The sequence below is a fragment of the Pelophylax lessonae genome (genome assembly GCF_965119305.1).
Source record: "Pelophylax lessonae genome assembly, chromosome: 7".
NCBI classification, from domain to species: domain Eukaryota; kingdom Metazoa; phylum Chordata; class Amphibia; order Anura; family Ranidae; genus Pelophylax; species Pelophylax lessonae.
In genome coordinates, this window is record NC_138774.1 from 247,919,201 (window position 1) to 247,946,358 (window position 27,158).

The window sequence follows — 27,158 nt, forward strand, 5'->3', positions numbered from 1 at the left end:
AATTAAGGGCAAGGAGGCCGTCGTCATGTTGGATCACTGTGTAAAGCGACGCAACATCTGCTGTCACTAAGTAGAAGGATTGGATACAGGCGACGTGTAAATTCTTTAAGGCCTTTAGGAAATCCTTGGTATCCCTGAGATACGACTTGATTCGCACCACGCTATTTGCAGGAAGTGGTCAAGGTACTCTCCAACTCTCGATGTGACAGAATTGATACTGTTCACTATCAGCCGGGGTGAGGGATTATTTGTATCCTTATGGATTTTTGGGAGAGTATAGATAGTTGGTATTCGGCTGTAGCTTGGTACCAAGTATCTTTTCTCTTTTTTGGTTAATATTCTGTTGTCATAACCATAAGTTACCAGCTCATTAAGTTCATTCCAGGACAATTTTTTTGGGTCCCCATCTAGATGTTGATAAGTGTTGGTATCTAACAGCATATCCATCAGCTGGTTGTAGTAGTACTCCCTATCCATAATTACTACACCCCCTCCCTTATCCGCTGGGCGAATGATTACATTTTGGCGTTTTTTTCTAAGGCCTCTAGCCCTCCTTGAACGTGCCTCGGGTTAACATTCTTGTTAGGCCTAATTTGCTCTAAATCCCTAAGGACCAACTTCTTAAACACGTCCACACAGTGATTGGATGGTAGCGGGGGATTAAAAAGTGATTTATTTTGGAGCCCACTGTCAACACCTACAGTATATGTAGGTCTGTTAGTCATCTTAGGTCTGCTATCATTTAAATAATATCTTTTAAGATTTATCTTTCGGATATATTTATGCACATCCATATATACACACCGAACTTGCCAATAGGCCTTTTAGCCGCACATTTCAAACCTGCATTGAGGATATTGATTTCTTTATCGTTCAGAGTGCACTGCGTCTATGAGGATATCGCAGCCGTGAGTAGGGCTCTCAGAGCTTGGATTATCTGGATGGTCCGGACGTGATTTCATTATCCTTACAGGCTCATATTGCAGAGCATATTGCATATTGGTAAGCGTGTATACTTTGGGTGCTTTACACGTGGTGAGGTGGAGGGACATACTGACTACTTATGTTCCATACCGGAGATATACCCCTCACTGGGACCCCGCAAAAAACTCTGTTAGTGACGGACTTTTCCATAATTTGACTTTTTCTCTATTTATGTGTGACACGTGATTTTAGAGATATTTATTTTAGACTATGTTTTTACTATGGTCATAGTGCTGCTTGTGCATATTGATTTATATCTTCATGATTGATACACACCTTTATTTATAACAGGTTTGTTATTTAAAAAAGCAAGACTTGACAATCACTTTAAGGTCTAATCCTCCTGTAGGTGGCAGATTAACCCAATTGTCTTCAGAATAGAGAAATTACAATTTTATTCTTAGGTTTAAAAGTTAATTTTTAGTCTGTAATGATAGCTTTGCATTTGTTTTGTTTAATATAGCATACAATGAATAAAAACAAGTTAGCAGCTTTGTGCAAAAAATTTTTTATTTGCATTAATGACAAAATAATAGAACTTTTTACATCAGGAAAAACGACACCAAGTCCCAAATGATTGTTCATGCTTGGATGTTGCTCTTTGCAGTGTACGCTGTGTAGTATACCAAAATGCCAACGAGTGCAGCAAGTACTTCTGTAGACACCCATGGACCATTCCAGGCACCCTATTAAAAAAAAAAAAAAGTAAGGCAAGACATAACCCTAGATTGGAATTTCCCTTTCTATATTGCAACCCTTAGATCTGATGCCAATACACCAACTATGAAGGTGACTTCTTTTTTTTTTTTAAAGATGGCTTTTGTTTTATAAACATGATTGTTACCCAGTTAAGCCCAAACTAATATATGTGAATGTTAGTAGCATATGTTGCAGTTACATAGTAGACAGTCACTCAGCTGATTTGAATATTTTGGCTGATGAGGTTAACATATTGAACAAATTCAAAAGCAATGTGCAATGCACTCGTTGTCTATGGTCATCTACAGGCATTTAGAAACAAGCATCTTGGAAAAAGGATATACCATTTCCACTCTTAGTCATACTGTAAGATATGCCATCCATTATGTAGGAGTCTCTATATACAGTAATAAGACCAACTAACACATATGCCTTTGGGTTAGCATCACTTAGCATGTGATGCACTATGATGAAGTATTGCAACATCATTATAAAATGTATTGAGCTTGCATACATACTTTATTTGCTTCCCATCTGCGCCATTGTAAAATGATGGCGGGGCAGGAACCCTATAGTTCTGGGAGAATATCACATGATGTCATCTTGAGAACAGGCCACGCTCCGGGGCCTTATCGGTCACCCGCTCTGTCCACCGGACACATCGAATGACTATTCAGTGACCAATCACAGCCGATCACATGACAGTTGTAAAGAATTCATGGCTTCCTTTCATGCCATTCATTGTATACAATTGTGTTGCTAGCTGTGATTGGTCACAGTGATCACATGGTATAGACAGGGCCAATCACAGCCCATTTGTACCATGTGATTAGCTTTGGTCAATCACAGCTAATCAACAGACAGTAGTAAAAATATTTGCTTATAGCAGTGAAATTCACTGCTATAAGCAAAAAATATATATATAAATAAATAAAAGAAATCCTGATCAACTCCCCTGAGTAGTACAGTGTTACTATGGTAACACGGTATTGTTCTGGTCATAGTATGTAAACTTAAAGTGGAGTCCCACCCATTTTAGTAACTTTAGATGTATGTAATCCCCTTTAAAACGACTTTTACCAATGGAAACTTTTTTTTTTGCTAGTAAATACCTTATTTTCTTGTTTATTCATCCTCTCCTCACTTCCGGGTCCGATCGGCGATTACGTCAGTCGGCGATTCGCAGTGTGTGCTGGGATGTATCTCAGGGCATGAAATCTCGCATTATTACACAGGAGACGAGCTGTACTGCATGCTCTGCCCCGCCTCTGCCCGCTCACTGAGAGGAGGCGGGGCGGAGCACGGCCACAATACAGCTCACTGAGAGGAGGCGGGGCAGAGCATGCAGTACAGCTCATCTCCTGTGTAATAATGCGAGATTTCATGCCCTAAGATACATCCCAGCACACCCTGCGAATCGCCGAATGACGTAATCGCCGACCGGACCCGGAAGTGAGGAGAGGATGAATAAAGCAGAAAATAAGGTATTTACTAGCAAAAAAAAAAAAAAGTTTCCATTGGTAAAAGTCGTTTTAAAGGGGATTACATACATCTATGTAATCCAACTTATTAAAAATGGGTGGAAGTCCACTTTAAAAAAGGGAAAAAAAAAAAAAAGAATTACACATACTTACAACATACCAGTCAGTGTCCCTGTCACCACCACACCAGTTATATGACGACACTGTACTGCACTGGTGACAGTGTAAACAATAAAAAAAAATAAAAAAGGTTTTCTTCTTATTCTAAAAAAATAGTGACAAAAAATTAGAGCTTAAAAAAACGTGCGGTGCCTCCTAGTAAATTATTCAGTCTACTTTCCAAAAAGGTCATTTGGGAGGTGTTTGTACTGTCCTGGAATTTTCGGACCTCAAGAAATTAGACCGTCAGTACATCAGGATTGATTGACTTTCAGATCTATATCCCATAGATTGTGGACTCTCCTACAGACTAAATAACACTGATTTGGGCTATTTTCACCAAAGAATCGTAGCAGAATACAGTTTGGTCTAAATTCATGTAGGAAAAAAAATGTATTTGCAAAATTTTAATACCAGAAACAAAGTAAAACACGTTTTTTTTTTTTTTTTTTTGCCTTTTTAAATGTATTTAGCAAATGCTTAAAAAACCCAGTGGTGATAAACTACCCCCCAAAAAAATCTCTATTTGTGTGAAAAAAAAATGTCAAATGGGTACATGACCGCCCAATTGTCATTCAGAGTGCAACCGTGCTGAAAGCTGAAAATTAGCCTGGGCAGGAAGGGGGTAAAAGTGCTCGGTATTGAAGTGGTTAAAGTGGTATTAAAGTCCACTTTTGACTTTGTACATACAGATAACCCGTTAATCAGGCTCACCTGTAAGTACAGTGAATATCTCCTAAACTTGCACTGCGATGCAGGCACATGCGCTCTAAGGCACATTACCCAGTTCATATCAGTATAGCTATCCGGTATATTTTTCCACATTGAGATCTGATGTATTTTCAAGTGTTCCTTTAATTTTTTTTGAGTGGTGTATACACACACACACACACACACACACAGAAACAAAGAAAAATGAAAATGATAAAATGTCTCCAAAAAACATCTACACTGGTAAAAGAACTGAGTTAAGCTTACCCTGTGATCAACATTAACTGAAAAGAGAGGCTTGATGATGGAAACATCTTCATTATTTCTCTGGGCCTGTACAATAAGGAATCATTAGTAAATTAAACAATTATATTTAAAAATAAACAAAACAGAGCCAAGAACTCTCTCAGCCACTAACCTTTCTCAACAGACTATAGGACTCTTCATCAAAAAACTTTACTTCATAGACCCCAGAGTGAGCATTCTTGTGTTCCAGGCTCCACGATACCTAATGAGACACCATAGCAGGGTTCATACACATTTTTACCAAGAAAATTCCATGACTTTTCCAGGACTTCAAGTAAATAGTCATGTCTTAATGTTTCATGAAATGTCTATGTATACATGTTAAATAAGAAGAAAATCCATGTTACACCCAGCATATTTTTACTAAAAAAAATGACAAGCTATGTAGTGTACAGTAGAATATGAAATATTTAGTTAACTATTGTAATTTAACCAATATTATCAACTATATTCAAATATACTGGAGAAAGAAAAAGATTTGATGGGCGCTCCTGCTTGGGGATAAAGCTTCAGTTCAGGCAGTCATGAGGGATAAGGTGCAGCCAGACTGGTATGGATGGCACAGATGTACAAATGCGGTGCTTACATCGAGGGCAGCTCTTTGTTAGGCCGAAACAACAGTCCCACGAACAAGCAGAAAAGAGAGAAAGGCGCCACTCAGTGGAGCATTTAAATAATTTTATTGACACACATTAGAATTAAGAAATTACATGGAGGTGTAAGCATCTATCATAGCCCGGCGTCCTTCCGGGTCCGCAGTGTTTCCGTCCCAGGCTGGCCAGCAGCCGGGAGAACCAGTCAGGGGACTCACTGTGATCGAGGCAACAGTGAAGCGCGTACCTCACTGGAGGGCCGCACGAACGTGATGACGCGGGGGGGGGGGATTAACCGGTTTCGGGGCATGCGTGAACCGCTCCTTCAAGTAATTTCCATGTAATTTCTTAATTATAATGTGTCAATAAAATGATTTACATGCTCCACTGAGTGGCGCCTTTCTCTCTTTTCTGCATATGCAACAAATAATTTCCATGACTTTTCCAAAACTTTTGTGTTGTTAATTTTCCAACACTTTTCCAGGCCTGGAAAGTGCCATTTTAAAATCCCATGACTTTTCCAGATTTTTCATGACCGTACGAACCCTGCCATACAAATGGTATTGCATTTTTTTGTTATCATGCAGTTGCATCTTTTATACAAGGCTTTGAGAGATGTGATCCTGTTGCTAGGTTAAAAAAATCCAAACAATGCCGTCTGGTAAAAGAAGTTGAACACTTATGCTATTAGTGCAGTCAGAGCACTAACCATGCAAGGTTAGTTCAGCGGTCTTCCCCACTGGAACGGTTGTGTTCTGACAAGGGGACGTCCCCTTTGGCTGGGAGTGGTGATCGGGATTTGTTAGGATGCTGGTTTTCCAGCATGCACACGTGACAGAAGCCGGGCGGCATCTGTTGTGGACAGTCCAACATACACACAGACTGAATGTCGGGCCATGTTTTTTTTTTTTTTTTTAATTGGCTGTTGTGATCTGACATTCTTGTGTACGGGGCTTTATTCTTGAAGCTTTTTTAATGCTTCAAGAAAACACAAAAACATGTCATAAATGCTATAGGAGTGTTAATTCACATGTGTGAATGAGACCTAAAAAAGACAACTAATACAGCTGCCACAGCGAAGGATTGGTAAGCTGCAATATACTGCCTTTTTGTTTTTGCGTTTAATACTGCTTTATTATCATAGGAAGAACATTTAATAGGCCATAAAAACAATTAAGTTTATTCTCCTACCTGATATTTCCCAATGTCCTGGCCTCTGGTAACTGGGAACTGTTTTCCATTCACGTCTGCATAAAGTGCAACATTCTACAAAGGAAGCAGTACAATCATTAGAACCACAAAGTATACTGCACAACAAGATAATCTACAGTGGGATTTGGCAACCCGCCGATTGCGAGCAGGTGACAGATAGATCAAGTCCCTGTCAAGCCAACCTGCAAATGCTCCTCCCCCGCATCCCTGATTGGCGAACAACGTGGAGAAGGGATGAGCTGAGGCAACAAGATGCCTGGGAAGTATAGGCAGAGGCATTTCCAGTACCGCAGCACCCCCTTCCCTGCATGGCAGGGAATGCCTCTGCCACATAGGATTTGCTAGCAGCAGGTTTGGGCTCCCCTCCCAGTGTTCAGTGCGTGGATCTCCTCCTCTCCTTAATGCGGAGAGAGTAGGACCGGAGGGATCAGAGCACCAGAATATGTAGCTGTGTCAAAGCAGCTTTCCTGCAGAGCTCTGCATAGGAAAAACCATTGTTCCCTCCTGACCTCCCTGTACCATACCCTCCTAAACCCCAGTATCATGACTTCCTGACACCTCTGTGAGCCCTCCTGACCCCCCACAGTAACATACCCTCCTGAACCCCTAGCTTCATATCATCCAAAACTCCCTGTACCGTGCCCTTCAGACCCTCCAGGACTATGCCTTCTTAACCACCAATACTGTGCCCTCCTGATAATCCAGTATCATGCTATCCTGACCCTCCAGTACTACGTCCTTTAAACCCATCAGCCCTGAACTCCAGTTCAGTACCCTCCCCTGTACCGGACTATTCTGACCCCCCACCCTCTGTACTGTGCTTTGCTGACCCCTATCCATTGCCATGTTCTCTGCTCTGCTAGCACCTGTCCTGCTCACCCCTCTCATCTGCCTTACTGATCTCTCTACTCTACTATTGACCTCTGCCCTATCTACTGCTGACCTCTGTAAACTGCCCGACCTACTGCTGACTTCTGGGGGCTTGCTAGTAAAAAAAAAAAAAGGCTGCAGCACCCAGTGATTTTTGCTGCCTTCCATGTTGTCATGGTAAATCTCCACCTCTGAAAGGTTGCCTATGCCAAATCTACAGTATTAAATACTTCTAGTGTTACTTGTTAGAAAAGATGAAATCTACCATACCTCCCAACTTTTTGAGATGGAAATGAGGGACACGTATTAACAAAAGTATGAAGACATAGGACACACACCTTAGAGGTGAAATACCCCCAAAAAAAGGCGGAGGATTAGTTAACCACTTCCTGGCCGCAGTACGTCATATGACGTCCTGGGCTTTGAGTGGGGATATCTGAATGATGCCTGCAGTTGGCATTATTCAGCTATCAAAACCTGTGGAGAAATGGGTTTTGGTGCTGCTCTCTGTGCAATGTATCATATGCCCAAGAAATTATAAAAAAAAAGTGTGAAAAGTGCAACTAATGTGCAAAAAAGCATGTGCTAAGTAAACAATATTGTGCAACATATGCAAATTTTAAGTGCAGAAAATCAAACATTTATTAAAGTGCATATAATAATTACAAGTTGACCAAACAATATTTCAATAAACCTTACCTTAATCCAAACTGATTCGTGTTAAGAGAGAACAGTCCATAAATCTCATATTAGTCCACAATCTCCAACTTTCCTAGTTGGTGCTTATAGTGATGTTAGTGAGACACGGTATATCCACAAGGTTGTGCAACCGCATGCAGTGTGCTCAGTGTCTCCACTCTTACCCCCCTAATGCGGATGCACTCGCCAGAAATCTCTCCCCCTTTAACAGAAATATCCAACCTTTACAGCTTCACCCAGCTGTATGCCTCAGGCACCTTTTCCTTCCAGCTCCCAGCGGTATCTGTGGTACATGGAAATATCAAGAGTACCTTGCTACCAATAAAGAGGAAGAGCAAGCGTCCTTCTTTCAAAATCCACAGCACTCATAATACCAGTGCTTCTACTTCCAGACAGTGGCAACGGCCTCAACCATCTGGATCCGGAACCAAGCCTTCAGGGCACGGTCAGAAAGACCTGGGCCCAGAAATCAGCCAAGTCTTCTACTAAGCCCTTTCTGTTAAAGCGGAGTTCCACCCTAAACATGAACTTTACAGCATTGGTTACAGTAAAAAATCCTGAAAAAGAATTGGATAATTATTTTTTGTTTCACTTACCTTGTTTTTAATGAAAATGAACTTACCTTCCTTCCTCTTCCTCCTTTTGCAGCCGCGGCCCCCGACATCACTTCCTTCTTTGCATTGAGCCCTGGGAGATGAGCGTCATCAATCCCAGGATGCAATGGGAATGGCCAACCGCTACTCTCATTGCCGATCGCAATCTACAGCGCATGCGCGAGATTGCGATCGGCATTCTGGATAGCCAGGAACAGGGACACAGCGGCTTCAGATGCCCACATCGGAGATGGCCGCGCTCTGCAATCAATTTTAAAAGGTAAGAATTTATCTTTATTCCATAACTGTACTGTATTGTAATGTGGGGTTAGTGTTAAGTGTAATTGGCGATAGTTTAGGATTGGGGGGGGGGGTATTTTTATGTAAAAAATGTTTTTGTGGCCAGAACTCCGCTTAAAAAGAGGTGCCCCCACTCACATGGGTAGGGGGAAGGCTGTGGCAGTTCTCAAAGGTTTGGGTCGAATCGATCCAAGACAACTGGGTTATCTCCACCATTTCACAGGGGTATAGACTGGAATATCGGGTGTTCCCATGTCCCCAGTTTATAAGTTAAGGTATACCGGAAGACCCCCTAAAAAGAAGGTCTCTCTTTCTGGCATTGGACCAGCTGAATGCTCAAAAAGGATACAAGAGAAATGGCCGCACACCAAGCGATAGCTCATGATGAAAGGCTTTATTGAACAAGGATGCAAGCCACAGTAAAATGGATGGTAGACATGTTTCACGCAATTCACAGCGTGCTTGTTCACTAGTAGTAGTAGTGAACAAGCATGCCGTGAGTCGTGTGAAACAGGTCTACCATCCATTTTGCTGTGCCTTGCATCCTTGTTCAATAAAGCCTTTCATTGTGAGCTATCGCTTGGCATGCGGCCATTTCTCTTGTATCCTGTTTGCGTTGGCGATCCGAGGTCCTGCACCCATGGCTGGCTGTGAAGTTCCAACTGCCTGAGCGGTTTACATCTTTCTCTGTGAATGCTCAAAAAGTGATATTAGAGGTTCCAGACGACGAAAAGTTCAAGGGGTTTTACTCAAACCTGTTTGTAGTCCCCAAACTAAACGGGATGTGAGACCCATTTTGGATCTCAAAGCTTTAAACCAGTTTCTGAACATTGGTACTTTCCTTATGGAGTCAATTCGTAGCCTCCCTGCAGGCAGAGGAATCTCTAGCATCCCTAGACATCAAGGATGCATATCTTCACGTGCCTATTTCTTTTCCTACATCACAGGACACAGAGCCATAATTCATAACATATGGTTATATAGCCACCTATAGGTGAAGGACACTGGCAACCAATCAGAATTGATGACCCCCTATATAACCCCTCCCATACAGGAAGTACCTCAGTTTTTTTCGCCAGTGTCTAAAAGTTGAAGATCGCTGTGGAGAGGTGTTCCACTGGTTTAGGTTTCAAAGAAGAAGAAAGAAGATTATGCTATCATACCCCAAACAAAGATCATTGGATCTAAGGGGTTAGCGTATCCATCTAAAACAGTCAATGGACTAAAAGGATAGTACCTGAGCCTCAGGAAGCAGATATGAGGTTTTGCCTGCAACGCGGTCCTTTTTAGGCCCAAACCCAAAAGGCGCTCCGTACAGGGTGCTCTACAGGTCCAAGGCCATGGCCCCTCTTATATAGAGGACCCAGTCCTTGAAGGTCTTTAAGACCATGCTCACCGTGAAGATTGAAGTTTGGATTCTTGCTTATAGCAGTTTCCTGCAGCAGGACTGGGGAGTCCATTTTAAATATTTACACAGCAAACGAAACCCTTAAAAAGGTTAAAAATTGCAAAATTGTAAATATTTTATGAACTGTTCCCTTTAGTAAGATTACAGAGACTTGTGCCAAGTGTATTTCTGCTTGTATTTACATTGTAGCAGGTTTATGCAAAGTATGTTAAAAAATTGTTTAAAGCATATTGTAAGGCCCCATTCACACGGGCGATCCGATCGGCCTGTCAGTTTTTCAGGCGGACCTGACCGGATGCTCCATGCATCCCTATGGGGCAGCGGGTGTCAGTGGAGACCTCTCCGCTGACACCCGCTGCTATCCGATTCCGATCCAGTCCGTGAAATCCGGACGGATGGAAACCCTATTTTCCATCCGTCTGGAGGATCGGATGGGATCGACAGGCGGTCCATTCTCATCCGATCTCTCCATAGAGGACAGCGGGGATCTGACAGCTCCGTCTCTGCACACAGAGCGGAAACGGAGCTGTCATCCACCTGCTCAGCGGGGATCGGTGGATCGATCCCCCGCTGAGCTGAACGGACTCTGTCGGGCGGTGCGCCTGTGTGAAAGGAGCCTTAAGCTGGATACATACTATCCAACTTTTGTGGTTAGATTTCCTTCAGATTTACCTTTTCTATGTTGTGCAAGGGCCTGCCAGATGCATACAAATTTAAAGTGTTTAGGTTTGACCTCATATTATATGGTTTTGGTAAGTCAAAAGGAAAAAGTCTTCAGAAAATCTTATAGTGTGTATGGCCCATTACACTGTTTCTTACCCTGAACTAATTACCTGAAAGGTTTCAGTTGTGACAAAGAAGATTCAGCCTAAACTGCTCTCTCCCCCATTTGTTTGTTGCGTTAGCCCTGGAGCATAAGCATTCGCATGTTCGCCTCTGCTGGATCGCGTGTCTATGGCGTACGGCTATTCATGCACGGGAATCTTCGCATTTAAGTACAGGCATACGCCACGAGGCGGGCGTGTCCTAACGCAATTTGGCGTCCATGTGGACACCACGCTGCACATGCATAATAGGGCACATTCTGCAAGGAACGGTTTCCAACAAACTAGCCTCTGTCACAGGCTGAAAGGGACACAGAGCAGCAGCTGGGTTGCGTGAGTCACTGTGAGTGTATGTTACTGGCACTAATAGGTCCTGTATCTTAGGTATTCAGTGTTGTGTGCATTAGGCTGTATAAGCTTGGCACAAACCTTGAGTATACTTTAAAAAGGTAGTACCTCAAGTTTGTCTTGCTATAAAAGCAATGTCTGCCAGAAAGAGGGCTGGAGGGAGCACAGTTGGAAAGGACACTGATGCCACCGTCAGGCCCTGAAGGTCCTAGTCTTGCTTCCACTGTGTCTACTCCTCCTGATAAGCCAGAGGCAATTAGCAAATATGAGCCATTATGGTTGTCAGGCATAGTAGCTACTCCATGTACTTCTGTCACAGCCTATGTTACCAAGGATGATTTGGCATCGGCATTAGCCAGCCTAGAGGGTAGGATTGCTGACATGATCGCAGTACCACATGGAGGAAAGAAGCGGGTTAGATCCCCCTCTCCTGAGCCACCCCTGAATCAGTTCAGGATTGGGCAGAGGATGTGGAAGATGTAGCTGAGGCTGACCCTATAGAAGGTCTAGCTGAAATTTCCACTTCCGGGGAGTCAGAGTCAGAGGAATCTATCAGCCTCTCAATCCCAGAGATTGATTATCCAGTCTCTTGCTGAGATGGTCCGGGCTGTATATAAACTCCCATCCCTAGAAACAACTGAGACCTCTTTTTCCTTCCTAGGCTCATTGCGCCCTTCTCAGAGTCCTCGGTCATTTCCCATTCATCCACTCTTGGAGCAAGAAGTGTATAATGACTGGGATCATCCGGATAGGATGGTTGTTCCTCCCAAAAGGTTTTCACTGTTATATCCTATGGAGCATACGTTTTCTAAGAGATGGAAAATTCCCACTGTGGATGCAGCCATTTCTTTGGTTAACAAGAGTTTAACCTGTCCTGTGGATAATGCCCAGGTTTTTAAAGATCCAGCGGATAAAAAGTTGGAATCTTTACTGAAAGCCTCCTTTGCGGTTGCAGGTTCTGCAGTACAACCAGCAGTAGCAGCCATTGGAGTGTGTCAGTCTTTGAAAGACCCCATAAAGCAAGTGGCCAAGACAGTTCCTTCTCAAGGACTCTGTGGAAGATATGTTAGATCTACCTCGCACTTTGTGTTTTGCAGTAGATGCTCTTACGGACTCCATAAGGCAAATGTCACGGTTTGCTCTGATGACAATGCATATGCGCAGAATTCTTTGGTTAAAGAGCTGGTCTGCGGAATTATCATGCAAAAAAATTACTGGCTAGTTTCCCCTTTCAGGGAGAACGCCTTTTTGGTGAATGATCTGGATAAGTATATCCAAAAGATCTCTGGGTGTGGGGGTATGTACGTTGCTACCTGTAAAGAGGAAGAGCAGGCGTCCTTCCTTTAAGATCCCCAGCACATAAGACCAGTGCTTCCAGTTCCAGGCAGTGACGACGGCCTCAACTGTTTGCATCCGGACCCAAGCCTTCGGGGCAAGGTCCAAAAAAGCCCTGGGCCCAGAGATCAGCCAAGTGACTCTTCCTCTAAGCCCTTTTTCCGTGAAGGGGCGTGTAACGACACCCCGGGTATGAAAGGATATGCACAGTCCGCATCAACTCATCCTCCAGGTTCGGGGCTACTGCTTCAGTCACACCGTCGTTTCGGTCCATTTCCATCAGCTCAGCCAGTAGTTCCTTTTTGGTACGTTTATTTGTTGGTAGTCCACGGTTCTCCAACAAATCTTTCAAGGTTGACCTCTTCAAGCTTCTGTAGCGATTCTCCATCTGCTCATTCCGTTCTTGGAACCAGATGTAGCATCTCCTCTAGGGGAAAAGAACCATCCCACCGCTTGCCACCGGTTGTAGGCAAGTGGGACATGTTAAGAGTGATTGTCCCCTGGAGCCCTCCAGACCTACCTGGGGCCGCCCCAACATTGCAACCGCCAGAGCTCCAGCCCCAGCCACCCACTGCCTGGAAACAGAGAACAACACAGAGGAATATTGGGGAGTACTGCATGAGGCTGATCCGATACAAGCAGCCACCTGGGATAACCGGCAACATCATCGGCAAATTGTGCTAATGGACGGGCAATTGGCCCGTGGATTAAGAGACACTGGAGCTACCCTGACTTTAGTCCAGCCCCGCCTAGTATGAGACAAAGGACAAACCGGACAACCTGTGGCTGTCCGGGTAACAGGGGGAGCTGTATATCGCCTACCTACTGCCCGTGTTCATCTAGATTGGGGAGCAGGATCCGGCACCATAAACGTGGGGGTTATGACAGACTTACCCGCTGAAGTTTTATTAGGGAATGATTTAACATTTTTTTTTCAGCTAAAACAAGCCCTAAGTAATGCTCCTGTCTTGGCTGTCCCAGTTCCTAACCAGCAGTTTATTGTACAGATGCTTCCTTGTTTGGAGTTAATTCAAGACAACCAACTGGGTTGTCTCCACCATTTCACAGGGATACAAGCTGGAATTTCGGGTGTTCCTGCATCCTCGGTTTGGGAGGTCAAGTATACCAACAGATCCCCCAAATGAAAGATCTCTCTTTTAGGCATTTTAGGCATTGGACCAGCTGAGAGCTCAGAGGGTGATAGCCAAGGTTCCAGAAAACAAAAGGTTCAAGGGTTTTTACTCAAACCTATTCGTAATCCCCAAACCAAAACGGGGGTGTGAGACCTATTTTGGATCTCCAGGCGCTGCATCAGTTTCTGAACGTCCGTTCTTTCCGCATTGACTCAATTCGTTCAGTCGTAGCCTGCCTGCAGGGAGAGGAATTTCAAGCATCCATATGCGACTGGAAACCATAATTTCCAGTTTGTGGCTCTGCCCTTCGGATGGGCCACAGCACCAAGAGTGTTCACAAAGATCCTAGCTCCAGTATTGGCTGTTCTAAGGTCCAGAGGGATATCTGGACGATCTATCACTAATAGATTGATCGGCTCTAAGCCAAAATATCCTTCAGACTGTACATTTTTTTTTTAAACGTCTTGGTTGGATACTGAACTTCGCAAAGTCAGCATTACAGCGTTTGGAATACCTGGGGCTTCTTGTCGACTTGGTGCAGTCAAAGATATTCTTGCGTCTCAGACTTGAAGGGTCAGGTTCGGTCTATGGTAAGACTAAGATATCCGTCTATACGTCTTTGCATGATGTTACTGGGGAAGATGGTGTCCACATTCAAGGCAATTCCCTATGCTCAATTCCATGCCAGACCCTTGCAGAACAACGTTCTGTCTGTGTGGAACGGAAAAATTCAATCCTTGGACCGGTTCATATCTCTGCTACCAAGAGTACGACAGTCTGAATTGGTAGTTGTTGACCAGAAATTTCGAGAAAGGGAAATACTTTCTTCCAGCGACCTGGAAGGTGGCGACTATGGATGCCAGTCTCTCCGGCTGGCGAGTGGTTCTGGAGGAAGCCACTGCCCAGGGGAAATGGTCTTGGGTAGAGTCATCTCCCCAACAATATTTTGGAAATTTGTGCAGTCGGTCGGGCTCTGAAAATCTTCATGCCCAGACTTCGGGGTCACCCTGTCAGGGTGAAATCCGACAATGTCACGGCCGTGGCTTATGTCAACCATCAAGGAGTCACAAGGAGTCTATCAGCCCAGAAAAAGGTGGATATTATCCTGTCCTGGGCAGAGATGTTTGTGCCATGCCTGACAGCAGTGTTCATTCCAGGAATAGAGAACTGGCAGGCAAGATTTCTTGAGCCGTCAACAGATGTTTCCGGGGGAAAAGGTCTTTACATCCCGAGATTTTTCAATTGATCTGCCTACGCTGGGGGGTCCCAGACGTAGATCTGTTGGCATCCAGGTTCAACAACAAAATTGAGAGATTTGTGTCCAGGACCAGGGATCCACTTGCAGTTGGAGTGGATGCTTTGGTGACTCCTTAGGAGGAGGAGTATTCCCTGATTTATGCCTTTTCTCTGGTACAGCCGATATCGCGTTTGTTGCGCAGGATCCAGCTGGAGGGGAAACCAGTAATTCTGGTAGCTCGGGCATGGCCGAGGATTTGGTATGCACAAATTCAGAGATTGGCAGTGAAGAGGCCCTGGGTCCTTCCACAGCGTCTGGACTTGCTCTCTCAAGGTCCGATATTCCACCATACAAATAAAAATAGTACTAAAATTATATATTAAAAAATAGCCCTAAGTGAAAACGAGAATTCTTAGGACACTATCGCACCCCATCCAGTGGTGTAAAAAAAAAAAAAAAAAAAAAAAAAAAAAAAAAAAAGTACTACCACATGAATATTATTTGCAAATGAAGCAATTTAAATCAAATTCTATATTGCATACGATAAACCAATTTTGTGCAGCACTTTACATAAATGAAAGAAAGTCCATATGTTAGCTAAATAAACATAAGTCCTATGTGCAATGAACTGCCGTGAACTGACTGTCCTTTCTTGATTCAGAAGCCCACTGTGACAGTGTGATGTGTCAAAACACTGTTGTGGAAATTTTATTTGTATTAGTGTGGACATTTTTCAGGATGCGTTTTATTTAAATTGCCATTATGTCTCCCAGTGTCGGTTTACCGGTAATCGCTATGTACAGTGAATATGGCTTTAACCAGCATTGAGGAAAGACCGTTAGTTGTGGAAACCTTCCATTAAATAGAGACTGCATACCACTCGCCTGATCATCCCGACCTGCGGACGCTCTAAACGGCTACCACTGGACCGAACATCGGTCCGGATCTATGGAAGTGAGATGCAAGGTCCACCGCGTAAATGTAAATCAGTCAGCCCGGGCCCCAGTATTCGCTGACAGAGATATGTTTGTGATGTGGAATTATTATCGTTTTATTAAGTATCTGCCCTTTTGCTGGAATGATTGCTGGTAGCTTTCTGTTATGCTCGATCCACATGATTGAAATACTGCTGCCATTTTCTTTGCAGATAGTTTAATTTACTGGAACAGTAGCATAATCACCATCAAATATGGTTTATAAACTATAATTTTACAAGAGTGTTTATAAACTATAATTTTACAAGATTAACTCTAACAGGTTATAACGGGAGTGCATGTATTAGCGGGGCAGCGTTCATGAGAGCACGCTAGTTCCATTGTATAGTGTTTGGCGTGTATTTTACTCCACGTTGGTCTCATTGTTAGCTATATAGTGCATGTTTCCTCGTGCACGCTGCTGAGCTCATTCATAAACATACACTCCCCCTTCTAAGGAACTTTTGGTTTTGAATGTATACATGTGTGTGATTGGTTGTTACTTTGTATAGAGCTATTGTACACCAGAGGCTGATAGGCAATGTTGTATAGCTGTCTCCTCCCACTGTAAACCCCTGTTTTCTGGCCATAAACAAACGAGAGCCCTGTGTTGGAGCAGGACTCTGTTGGCAACGACTGCAACACAGCTTGTGCCTGTTTTATTCTTTGCCCCCGAGTGCGCCGGAATTCCTTTATACCAAAGAGCTGTACATCGTACTTTCAGTACAAGGGATTAATGGCGTTTGATGCGTATTAATATCCTCAATTGCGCTTTTCAGCCCAGCAAAGTTCTCCGCTGACCGCAGTTCTCCACGCATCACAGTTTTAATAGGAGCAAATTTCTATGCGCCAAGCCCCAATTTCCACCACAAAACTCACCAGAGAATATTATCCAGCATTCGCAAATACCAAATACAGCAGGTTGCCGAGTTCTCACAGCTCCCCGAGCAGCTCTCTGCTGACTGTCAGTTAGCAGCTCTCTGCTCTGCCCCCTCCTCGCTCACTCGAGCGCTGGGCTGTGAAGCGGCAAACTCAGGCTCTCGGTGGCTTGCTGAGAAGCAGAGTCAGTTGCCGGTCCAGGCATGTGCAAGCTGATCCAGACTCCATGGTTGTGATCTTGCCCGAGTCTGGACCGGCTCTGTGACGTCAGCAGACAGAGGACTTCAGCCCACTGTGTGCTGAAGACAGGTCACAGGAGCACAAAACAGACTGTACTCCTGTGATCCATAGAAGTACAGCCAAACAAGCTTTGGCTGTACTTCTCCAAGTCCTTTTGGTTCAGTGAATTAGGCTAATGAACGTTCATATACATCTTTAGCGGTTCTTCTGACCACGACGTCAATAAAATGGCGGTTGTAACACTTCCTGGCAATCAGAATATTCCGGTCATACGCAAAAATGGCGTACACGTCATTTCCGGTGTTAATTTTTTTAGATTTTTCCTTGTGTGGCTATTTAAGGGAGTCCAAAACAAGACGTCCGTGATAGGCGGATCCCTTGAAAACGTGCATGCGCATGAAACACGTGAGCAGGGGCCTACACGCTAATGTCGTTGCCCCTGCGACCTCGTGGTAGGAGCGGCGGCCATCCATGTAAGTTCTGTTTGGCTTACTTTTACGCTGCAGCTTGATATGTACCGCTATTTTAATAAATACTACACTATATGAACATTATTTGGGCTCCCGCCAGTAAGCTTACTTTGCAAAGCACCGGTTCCTTAAGAAGTCTTCCTAACCCCCTACAGTTCCAGGTTCTATGGCAGTTGTTCAAGGCTTATAACAGCTTACTGTCTGGTGAGTGTATAGAATGGTGAAGGGTTATCAATGAGGAGCATTGTGTAACACTTTGGGCGCAAATGTTTATAATTGAATGCTGGATATTATTTGCTCTCTGGTGAGTGTTAACACATAGCACTGTCACAGTGGGCTTCTGAATCAGGAAAGGTTCACGGCAGTTTATTACACATAGGGCCTTTGCTTATCGAAAACATGGACGTTCTTTCATGTAAAGTGCTGCACTGCATCTGTTTATCGTATAGTCTATTGGAGGTTGTATATTCACCTTTGTGTGTGCTAGCTGCTACATTATTATCATCATCATTAGGTTTTCAGCTCTCACATTTTTCTATAAATTCTATATTGTGTATTTTAGGTTGGAGTGTATCTAACTCAAAAATCCACTTCAACTCACGCCTACTAAGCTTGATAACTTTGTTGTTCCCTCTCCAGTGTATTTTGTATTTATTAATAGCCTAGAACTGTAATAGTGTTGGGTTCTTGTCAAGATATTGTGCAAAATGTCTTTGACGTGCTATGGTTTCTTGTAACCATTACATTTATTTTGAATAGGTCTCGGTATCCTTTTCCACATCAGCCCCTTTGTTCATACTGCATGGACATTAAAGTACATCAACTATTCCTTCGGTCCTGCAAGATAGTGTACTTTCTCCCTGTAGATTTGGAGACAAAAACTTCTGCATTTGTTTACATTTCTTTTTGTATTTTGACATGCAAAGCACCTTTTATCTTTGCCAAGATATCCAGTAGGGTGGGTGATCTCCTGAATATGAATCTTGACTGCAGGTAATATTTTTGGAAGTGGTTTGTCTGTTTCAAGGATAGACCAGTGTTTCTTAAAGAGTTTTTCCACTTGTTTATATTGTACATGATATATTAGTAGAATTGGTAAATCAGAAGATTATGTTCAGCTTGACCTTCGCTCACTCAATATTAGACACTTCTTTAATTCACTAATTTCATTACTGTATCCACGATCAACAAATCTCTGTCCTACCATATTTGCTTGTTCATCATAGTATGTGTTCTTGCTACAGTTTCTCCAGTCTTATCAGCTGACCCTTTTGTATGTTTAGGAGCCACAGGGCAAAATGACAGCTCAGCCATCCACCGGGATATAACTGTTACGATCAACAGTTCTTAAAAAAAACTTTTTCACCTCAATAGTCAAATCCAAAAAGTGGATGGTCATGATTTACAAAATGTTACATCTTTAGAACATGTTAAACCTGTATTTAAGGTGTAACATGAACAGCACCTATCCCCAACCCCAAGCCCCCCTCCTATGACAGTGGGCAGGGCTCTGACCCACAGAGCCGTGTTATGAATGAATAAACTACAAGTCCAGTCGTCCACCGTGGCAAGCAGCTTTTAGTTCTCATTGGACTGCTAGTGTATGGAGCAGTGTGCTTGTAGCACCAATCACACTTCCTCCAGCTTTCAGCTGAAAGTGTGTACAAAGGTATGAGCAGAAAGCTGGATGGAGAATGTGCAGGAGCCTGACATTGCATTGATTGTGGGTGCAATGCTTTTCAGGCACCTGTTGGAAAAATTAATAAATGCACATTTTTTCCTCCAAAAATATGTGCACTTAAACCGGAGTTCCGCCAACTAAATTTTTTTTTCAATAGAAATACCCCCGGGACAGTCAGGGCTAGTACATTCCACAATGGATAGCCTCTGTACTGTCCCGGGTCGCACTTACCTTTTAGAAGAAATACTTACCTTGAAAATTTCTTCTCCAGCGCTGCCATCTCGGGTTTGTGGGCAGCTGAAGCCAACGCGTCATCTTCTGCGTCCTCTTCTCCCAGAATGCGCCTGCACCGGCCCCGCTCCTCACTTCCGGTGCGGGCGCGTCATCCCTCCACAGCTTCTGGGCATGCCCAGAAACGGTTTAGCAGGGAATGAGGCGCCGCACCGGAACTGACGTCGGGGCCGGTGCAGGCGCATTGATTGCTGGGAGCGATCACGTTCAGCTCCCAGGAATCAATGCAAAGAGGAAGAGACGGCGAGGGCCGCGGCCGCAGAGGGAGGAAGTGGAAGAAAGGTGAGTATATTTTTCTTCAATAACAAGGTAAGTAAACAAAAAAAAAAAAAAATGGTAACTATCCATTTCTTTTTCAGGCGACAAAAAGCAAGCGGTTGGTTGGCCCAAAGTCGATGTCGATTTTGTGGCCGGAACTGCGCTTTAATATTTTTCCCCTAAAGGTGAACTTAGCCTTTAACTTGACTACCATAAATCACCTTGGTCATAAAATAAATGGTCAGAGGAAAAATTCAGACACCCAGTATGAACTTACCTGTGCCCCATTAGAGCAAGTCAGAGAGATCTCTACAATGAAAACCACTTCAGACGATATAACAGCATCAGAGGTAGTATAGTAGGATGGAACAATGGAAGGTTCTGTGCAAGTTTCAGCTAAAAGAAAAAAAAAAAAAAAAAAAAAAAAAAAAGGATATAAAACTGTTAAGCAATGTAGGTTAAAATAACCCTAGTCAAACTCACCCAGAATTAGAAGGCAGATTTAAAAGCTAAAAAGCCAGAAACTTTTATATATATATATATATATGACAATATAGGTTCCTGTACATACTTCAACCTCAGATCAGCCCCTATGTGTGTGTGTATATATATATATATATATATATATATATATATATATATATATATATATATATATATATATATATATACACATATACATATACACACACACACACACACACACACACACACACACTGTATATATATGCATGTATATATATGCATTTCAGACCCAAGAACCATCCCATTCCACACCGTTCGGACCTCAGAACAGCCCCAACCCCTGAGTCTTTGGAAATCATTTCTGTTATGTCAGGGCTCGACAAACCCCTGGCGCCAGGTCGCCATCGTGACCGGAAGTTTCATCCTGGCACCTGGGCTGCCGCCCGAGTGCTCCCCACACCCCGCGCGCACCACCCTGCTATGTATCCCGAGCTCCGCTTGCCCATCTGCGGGCCCGGGACCAGGATAGCGGGTGCTGCTGGTACAGGGGGGAGGGAGAAGAGCAGGCACACACCCAATCTCCTTCCCTTCCAGTTGACCCGGAAGTGACGGGTGACAGAATGCAATGCAGTGCGATGTGCACTGCATTACATTCAGCTAAGCACAGGAGAGACATGCGGGGTCTTTTAGACCCCGCATGTCTCATTAAAAATAACCTGTCACCAAAAAATTATCGCATAGGGGAGTTTTTGTCCTCAGCCCCAACATATACACACACGTACAAACGTAAACGCAGGTGTTGGGGCGCTTAAGCCTGAAAGCATTTATTGCAATACAAAATCATTGGCCTGGACCTGAGGACTGTTCGGTTCTTTACCGAAACCAGACCATCGGCGGGGCCTGGGGAGCGCGCCCCATGCCCCTGGGAAGCTAGTGACGCCTATTGATTTTGCCTGTAGCTGCCACACTGCTGACGTAAATAGGCAGTGCAGTGACGGCAAGTGGTTAATCAATTAATCGCAGCATGGAAATCTGATACACATGCCTAATCAACAATTTGTACTGCCTTGCCATTTTAGCACTTCAGAATGTGCAAATGAGATAGGCAGTCACAGTAAAAGCTGCATAAATTCCGGTATATACATAGTTTGTAGACGCTATAACTTTTGCGGTTTGGGGGAGGCCGAGCTGTCGGCTGCCGCTGACAAGTCCTGGCGTGATGGGAGTTCATTGATGGAGTTTCGAAGATCCTGCCAATGCTGGCTGCAGGAGTTCAGGCCATTGGTGTATCAAATGAGCGACGCTGTATGTATTTAGTGTTGGAGAAGGTAATTTGGAGGGGTTTTGCAGGATGTCAGGAGGGACTTGCGAGGGGGATTGAGATGGCAGGGAGGGTGAGGCTGAGAGCAGTGTTTGTAGGAAGGTGGGAGGCCAGTACTGCTGCTGTGTGCCTGTAGCCAGTGTAAGTTTCTCCATCCATTCCATTGCCCAATTGCCTCTGTAGCCCTGAGCCAATGCCTTAAAGGAGTTGTATAGTCTCATGACTTTTCACCTTAATGCTGTCAATTAAATCCAGAGACACGGGAGCAGGGCCGAGTCCTGCTGTCTGTGTCAATGGACACCGCAGCGGAACTCGTGAGCAAGCCCACACGGGTGCCCCAATGGAAAGCTGTTCTCTGTGGGGGCACCCAATTAAGAGGAGGAGCCAGGAGGACTGCTTGGACACCCCCGAAAAGGAGGATCGGGGCTGTTCTGTGCAAAACTCTTGCACAGAGCAGGTAAGTATGACATTTTTTTTTAAATAAAACGAACCTTTACAATCACTTTTAAAAAAATGTTCACACCATATACTTTCCTACTACACTGAACACAATTCTAAAATGCAACACTTGTTTTTGCCCCCATTTTTCATGAGCTGAACTCAAAGATCTAAGACTTTTTTTCTATGTACACAAAAGGCCTAATTCTCTCAAATGTTGTTCACAAATCTGTCTAAATCTGTGTTAGGCCCCTTTCACATACGGAATCCGTCAGGCGATCCCCCGCTGAGCAGGAGGATGACAGCTGTGTCTCCGCGCTGTGTGCAGAGACACATCTGTCAGGTCCCCATTCTTCTCTATGGGGGAATTTGATGGGAACGGACCGTCTGTCCGTTCTCATCTGATCCGATCTGCTGGGCGGATGGAAAATAGGGTTTCCATCCGTCCAGATCGGATGTCAGCAGACATGTCTCTGCTGACATCCGATGCCCTATAAAGATACATGAGGCATCCGTTCAGATCCGCCAAAAAAAAACAGACAGGGGGATCTGAACGGTCAGCCTGTGTGAAAGGGGCCTTAGTGAGCACTTCTGATTTGCCGAGATAATCCATCCACCTCACAGGTGTGGCATATAAAGATGCTGATTAGACAGCATGATTATTGCACAGGTGTGCCTTAGGCTGGCCACAATAAAAAGCCACTCTAAAGGCCACTGCCTAGTCTACTCCTGTAGATGGCGCATAACCCAAGGTAAAGAAGCATTGCTGCTGCTGCGTCTGTCAATGGACGATAGAGAAAAAAAGTCTTACATCTGAGTTCAGCTCATGAAAAATGGGGGCAAAAACAAAAAAGTGTTGCGTTTTATAATTTTGTTCAGTGTATGTGCACACCTCACTACCCACCGCCATACACTCCACATTCCAATCCCTGCACTAACTACAGGAGGTACATGGATGAATATAGGAGAGGTACATGGATGCAAAGGATGGTACAGTATCTCACAAAAGTGAGTACACCCCTCACATTTTTGTAAATATTTTATTATAGCTTTTCATGTGACAATGAGGAAATTACACTTTGATACAATGTAAAGTAGTGAGTGTACAGCTTGTATAACAGTGTAAATTTGCTGACCCCTCAAAATAACACACAGTCATTAATGTCTAAACCCCTGGCAACAAAAGTGAGTACACCCCTAAGTGAAAACGTCCAAATTGCTGCAGAGGTGTTATTTTGTGTGGCCACCATTGTTTTCCAGCACTGCCTTAACCCTCTTGGACATTGAGTTCACCAGTTTCACAGGTTACCACTGGAGTCCTCTTTCACTCCTCCATGACGACATCACAGAGCTGGTGGATGTTAGAGACCTTGCGCTCCTCCACCTTCCGTTTCAGGATGCCCCACAGATGCTCAATAGGGTTTAGGTCTGGAGACATAATTGGCCAGTCCATCACTTTTACCCTCAGCTTCTTTATGCCTAGTAAATAGATACTTAACATGTCACTCTTTAAAATTGCACACTCGTGGAATGACGTCAAAAGGTACTTAAAGCAGAATTCCGACCTCGGGGGTCAATATGAGCTAAAAATACCCCCGGGACAGTCAGGGCTAGTACATTCCATAATGGATAGCCTCTCTACTGTCCTGGGGGTCACACTTACCTTTTAGAAGAAATACTTACCTTGAACATTTCTTCTCCAGCGCTGCCATCTCAGGTGTGGGCAGCTGAAGCCACAGCGTCCCTCTTCGTGTCCTCTTCAGTGACGTCGGAGTCCCACAATGCACTACACCGGCCCCGCTCGTCACTTCCGGTGCAGGCGCGGCATCCCTGCACAGCTTCTGGGCATGCCCAGAAGTTGTTTATCAGGGAATGCCGTGCCTGCACCGGAAGTGACAAGCGGGGCCGGTGCTGTGCATTGATTCCTAGGAGCGATGACGTTCAGCTCCCAGGAGTCATTGCAAACCGGAAGTGACGGTGCGGGCCGCGGCTGCAGAGGGAGGAAGTGGAAGCAAGGCGAGTAGATTTTCTTCTATAATAAGGTAAGTGACCAAAAAAAAAAAAAAAAAAAAAAAAATCGCCAGTATCCATTTCTTTTTCAGGTTGCCCTCAGCAAGCGGATGGCCCAAAAACGATTTTATCGATTTTGAGGCCGGAATTCCGCTTTAACCATTTAAAGACCAGAAGATCGTTCGATGCAGTACCCAAATAAAATTGATGTCCTTTTTTTCGAACAAATAGAGCTTTCTTTTGGTGCTATTTGATCACCTGTGCGATTTTTTTTTTTTGCACTATATATTAAAAAAAAAAAAAAAAAAAAAAAAAAAAGGAGCGGCAATTTTGAAAAGAAAAAAAAAAAAAAAACTATTTTTCACATTCTGTTATATGACATTCTCAAGAAAAAAAAATGTGAAAAATCAAAATTTAACATTTTAGGCCAATTTGTTTTCTGTTACATATTTTTGGTAAAAAAAAAAAATATTGCAATAAGTGTATTTTGATTGGTTTGCACAAAAGTTATCGCGTCTACTAACTAATAGCATTTTTATTGCTATTTTTTTTTACTAGTAATGGCGGGAATCTGCGATTTTTTGCGGGACTGCGACATTGCGGCAGACAGATCGGACCCCTGGCTGACATTTTTGACACTTTTGGGGGGGGACCAGTGACATTACTACAGTAATCAGCTAAAAATATGCACTGTTACTGTAATAATGACACTGGCAGGGAAGGGGTTAACATTATGGGTGATCAAGGGCTTAATTGTAAGCCTAGGGGAGTGGCTTCTGAAATGACCATAGAGACATGTGATCCTATATAGAAGGATCACAGGGGCTCTATGATCACTCAGGGAGAAGAATGGTCAGCTGTGTTTACAACAGCTGAAGTTTCTTCTCTCTCAGCGGGGAACGATCGCGGGTGTCAGGCGGCAATCGGAGCCGCCTGGCCGCTGCATCGGATTCCCTGCTGACGAGCGGGAGCGCGCCTCCGGTGGCACACGCTCGCCCCCTAGCCTCCCAAGAGCGATCGCTGTACATGTACGGTGATTTGCCTGGGAGCGGCTGCCTGCCGTAGTATAACTGCGGCGGGCGGTTGTTAACCGGTTAAAAATCTCTATAGGTGATGCTTTCAAATGTTTCACAGGTTACCAGTTTAGAGTTACAGTGGAGGTCTTAGGCTAGAATTGTCGCTCTAACGTTCGCGGCGATACCTCACATGTATGGATTGAACGTTGTTTACATATGTGGCTGCGACGTACATGTGCGTTCGCTTCTTTCACTTTAATTTTTTTTTTCTGATCACTTTTATTCCTATAAGGAATATATACCTTGTAATAGGATTGGTGAATGACAGGTCCTCTTTATTGGAGAGAGCTGGGGTCAATAAGACCTCAGATCTCTCCTACAGGCTAAAAAGCCTGAAAAAAAAACAAAAAAAAAAAAAACCACGATCTCAGCTGAATGCCGAGATCAATGCTGCATTGAAACTGCCAGGCCGTGCGTGACATCATCACATTGCGCCCGGGCCTCCGAGAGTCATAGAGACTGCCTGGTCATCGCAGTCTCTATGGTACACTTCCACCAACGGACGATTCCTTCTCCGGTGTAACGTTAAAAAACCATACCTCGTGAAAATTTCATGCCTCGTCACTTCCGGTGCACATACGTCATGGAACAGCTGAGCAGGTTACCATTGCGCATGCTCAGAGGTCCGGAGGGTAGAGAATTTTCACGGGGTAGTGTGTTGTAACGTTACACCGCATCAGCTGTTGCCGTGGTAACATTAAAACATCTCGGCTGCAACATGAATCATCTCCGCTCCTACCCCTGTGACTTCCCTGATCTCGGCTACTAAATGTAAAAGCGGCGGCGGGTCTATGAAAATATAAATCATGGAGCCGAGATCTCTGTGATTTATATTTTCATACACCAGCCGCTTTTACATTTAGTAGCCGAGATCAGGGAAGTCACAGGGGTAGGAGCGGAGATGATTCATGTTGCAGCCGAGATGTTTTAATGTTACCACGGCAACAGCTGATGCGGTGTAACGTTACAACACACTACCCCGTGAAAATTCTCTACCCTCCGGACCTCTGAGCATGCGCAATGGTAACCTGCTCAGCTGTTCCATGACGTATGTGCACCGGAAGTGACGAGGCATGAAATTTTCACGGAACACCGGCTCGCCGGTAGAAGCATAGATGTCCCCTCCCTCTGCCTGTAAGAATGATCAAGCGGCTGTTCAGCCGCTATGATTGTTCTTATGCTGAAGGGAATTGCCGGCGGAAAAAGATATCTGAATGACGCCTGCAGCTGCACCCATCATTCACATATCCCCACTTAAAGCCCAGATCGTCGTATGATGACCACCTAAGGGGAAGTGGTTAAGTACCGTAGTTTGTTGTCATTCCATGAGCGTTTGCAATTTTCAAAGCATGACAATGTATGTGATACACAGAGATTGGCCAGATAAGCAGGACAGTGTATGTGATACACAGAGATTGGCCAGATGAGGAAAATACAAAAATATCCATTCCTTGGAGTTTAGCTATAAAAGTGTACAGCTCACTTCAGTGGCCTGGCCTATAGAGAGAGGTCCTACCAATGGTTGGGAGCTGGCACGGCTCTAGCATGGAGTACACTATGAGAGGATCACTGAGGAGACCCCACCATAAATCCATGACCATGCATTTCTATTACTACAACAAGCGGTAGTAGCAGGGATTCGAACCCACCGCTCACATTCTTCATCTCCCTTCTCACACACCGCACCTAACCGCTGCGCTATCTCTAAGTAATCCTGAATGGGAATGTGAAGAAGGTTCTGTACAGTTTCCTATAGAAGGTTCTGTACAGTTTCAGCGCCACAATTTACTCTGTATAACCTGCGGTAATTCGCAGTCTCATGACACAAAGTAAAATACAATCAGCACAAACCTCACTGACATTATTTATCAGCACACTAATTCTACCAATAGGAAATAAGATCTATGCTCACCCCTACAGCCCGCCGCAATCAGCAGCAAAGATACCAGCAAACCGAACACTCCAGCCATGATCCCAGTTCACTCACAGAGCTGCTACCGGAGAGGAAAGTCGGACAAGGAAGAAATAGGGAGGAGTCATAGTAGGCCACCTCAGCTTATAGTGTAACACGTCACTAGTTGGGCTGATGACACGGGACGCCATGCTTAGTGCTGGTATCTTCGGCAAAGCAATGCCAAAATGACAATAATTAAACAAATATAT

At 44.1% G+C, this 27,158-nt stretch overlaps 1 protein-coding gene across 1 annotated transcript; it reads right to left on the bottom strand.

Annotated features, from left to right (window-relative positions):
• Positions 1-1,486: 1,486 nt before the first annotated feature.
• SSR4 (signal sequence receptor subunit 4) lies at positions 1,487-26,995 on the bottom strand. Its single transcript, XM_082262627.1, has 6 exons — positions 26,908-26,995; positions 19,963-20,081; positions 6,125-6,199; positions 4,453-4,542; positions 4,302-4,367; positions 1,487-1,670 (listed from the first exon to the last, which is right to left on the bottom strand). Exons 1-6 carry the CDS (start codon positions 26,963-26,965, stop codon positions 1,566-1,568), a joined length of 513 nt encoding a protein of 170 aa, XP_082118753.1. The 5' UTR covers positions 26,966-26,995; the 3' UTR covers positions 1,487-1,565.
• Positions 26,996-27,158: the final 163 nt, after the last annotated feature.

Coding starts and splice junctions, on each gene's coding strand:
- SSR4 (XM_082262627.1), bottom strand. CDS start 26,965: ATGGCTGGAGTGTTCGGTTTGCTGGTATCTTTGCTGCTGATTGCGGCG. Junction 20,082..26,907: donor GATTGCGGCGGGCTGTAGGG/GTGAGCATAGAT, acceptor TTTTTCTTTTAG/CTGAAACTTGCACAGAACCT. Junction 1,671..4,301: donor CAGTTAATGTTGATCACAGG/GTAAGCTTAACT, acceptor TTTTTTTAATAG/GGTGCCTGGAATGGTCCATG.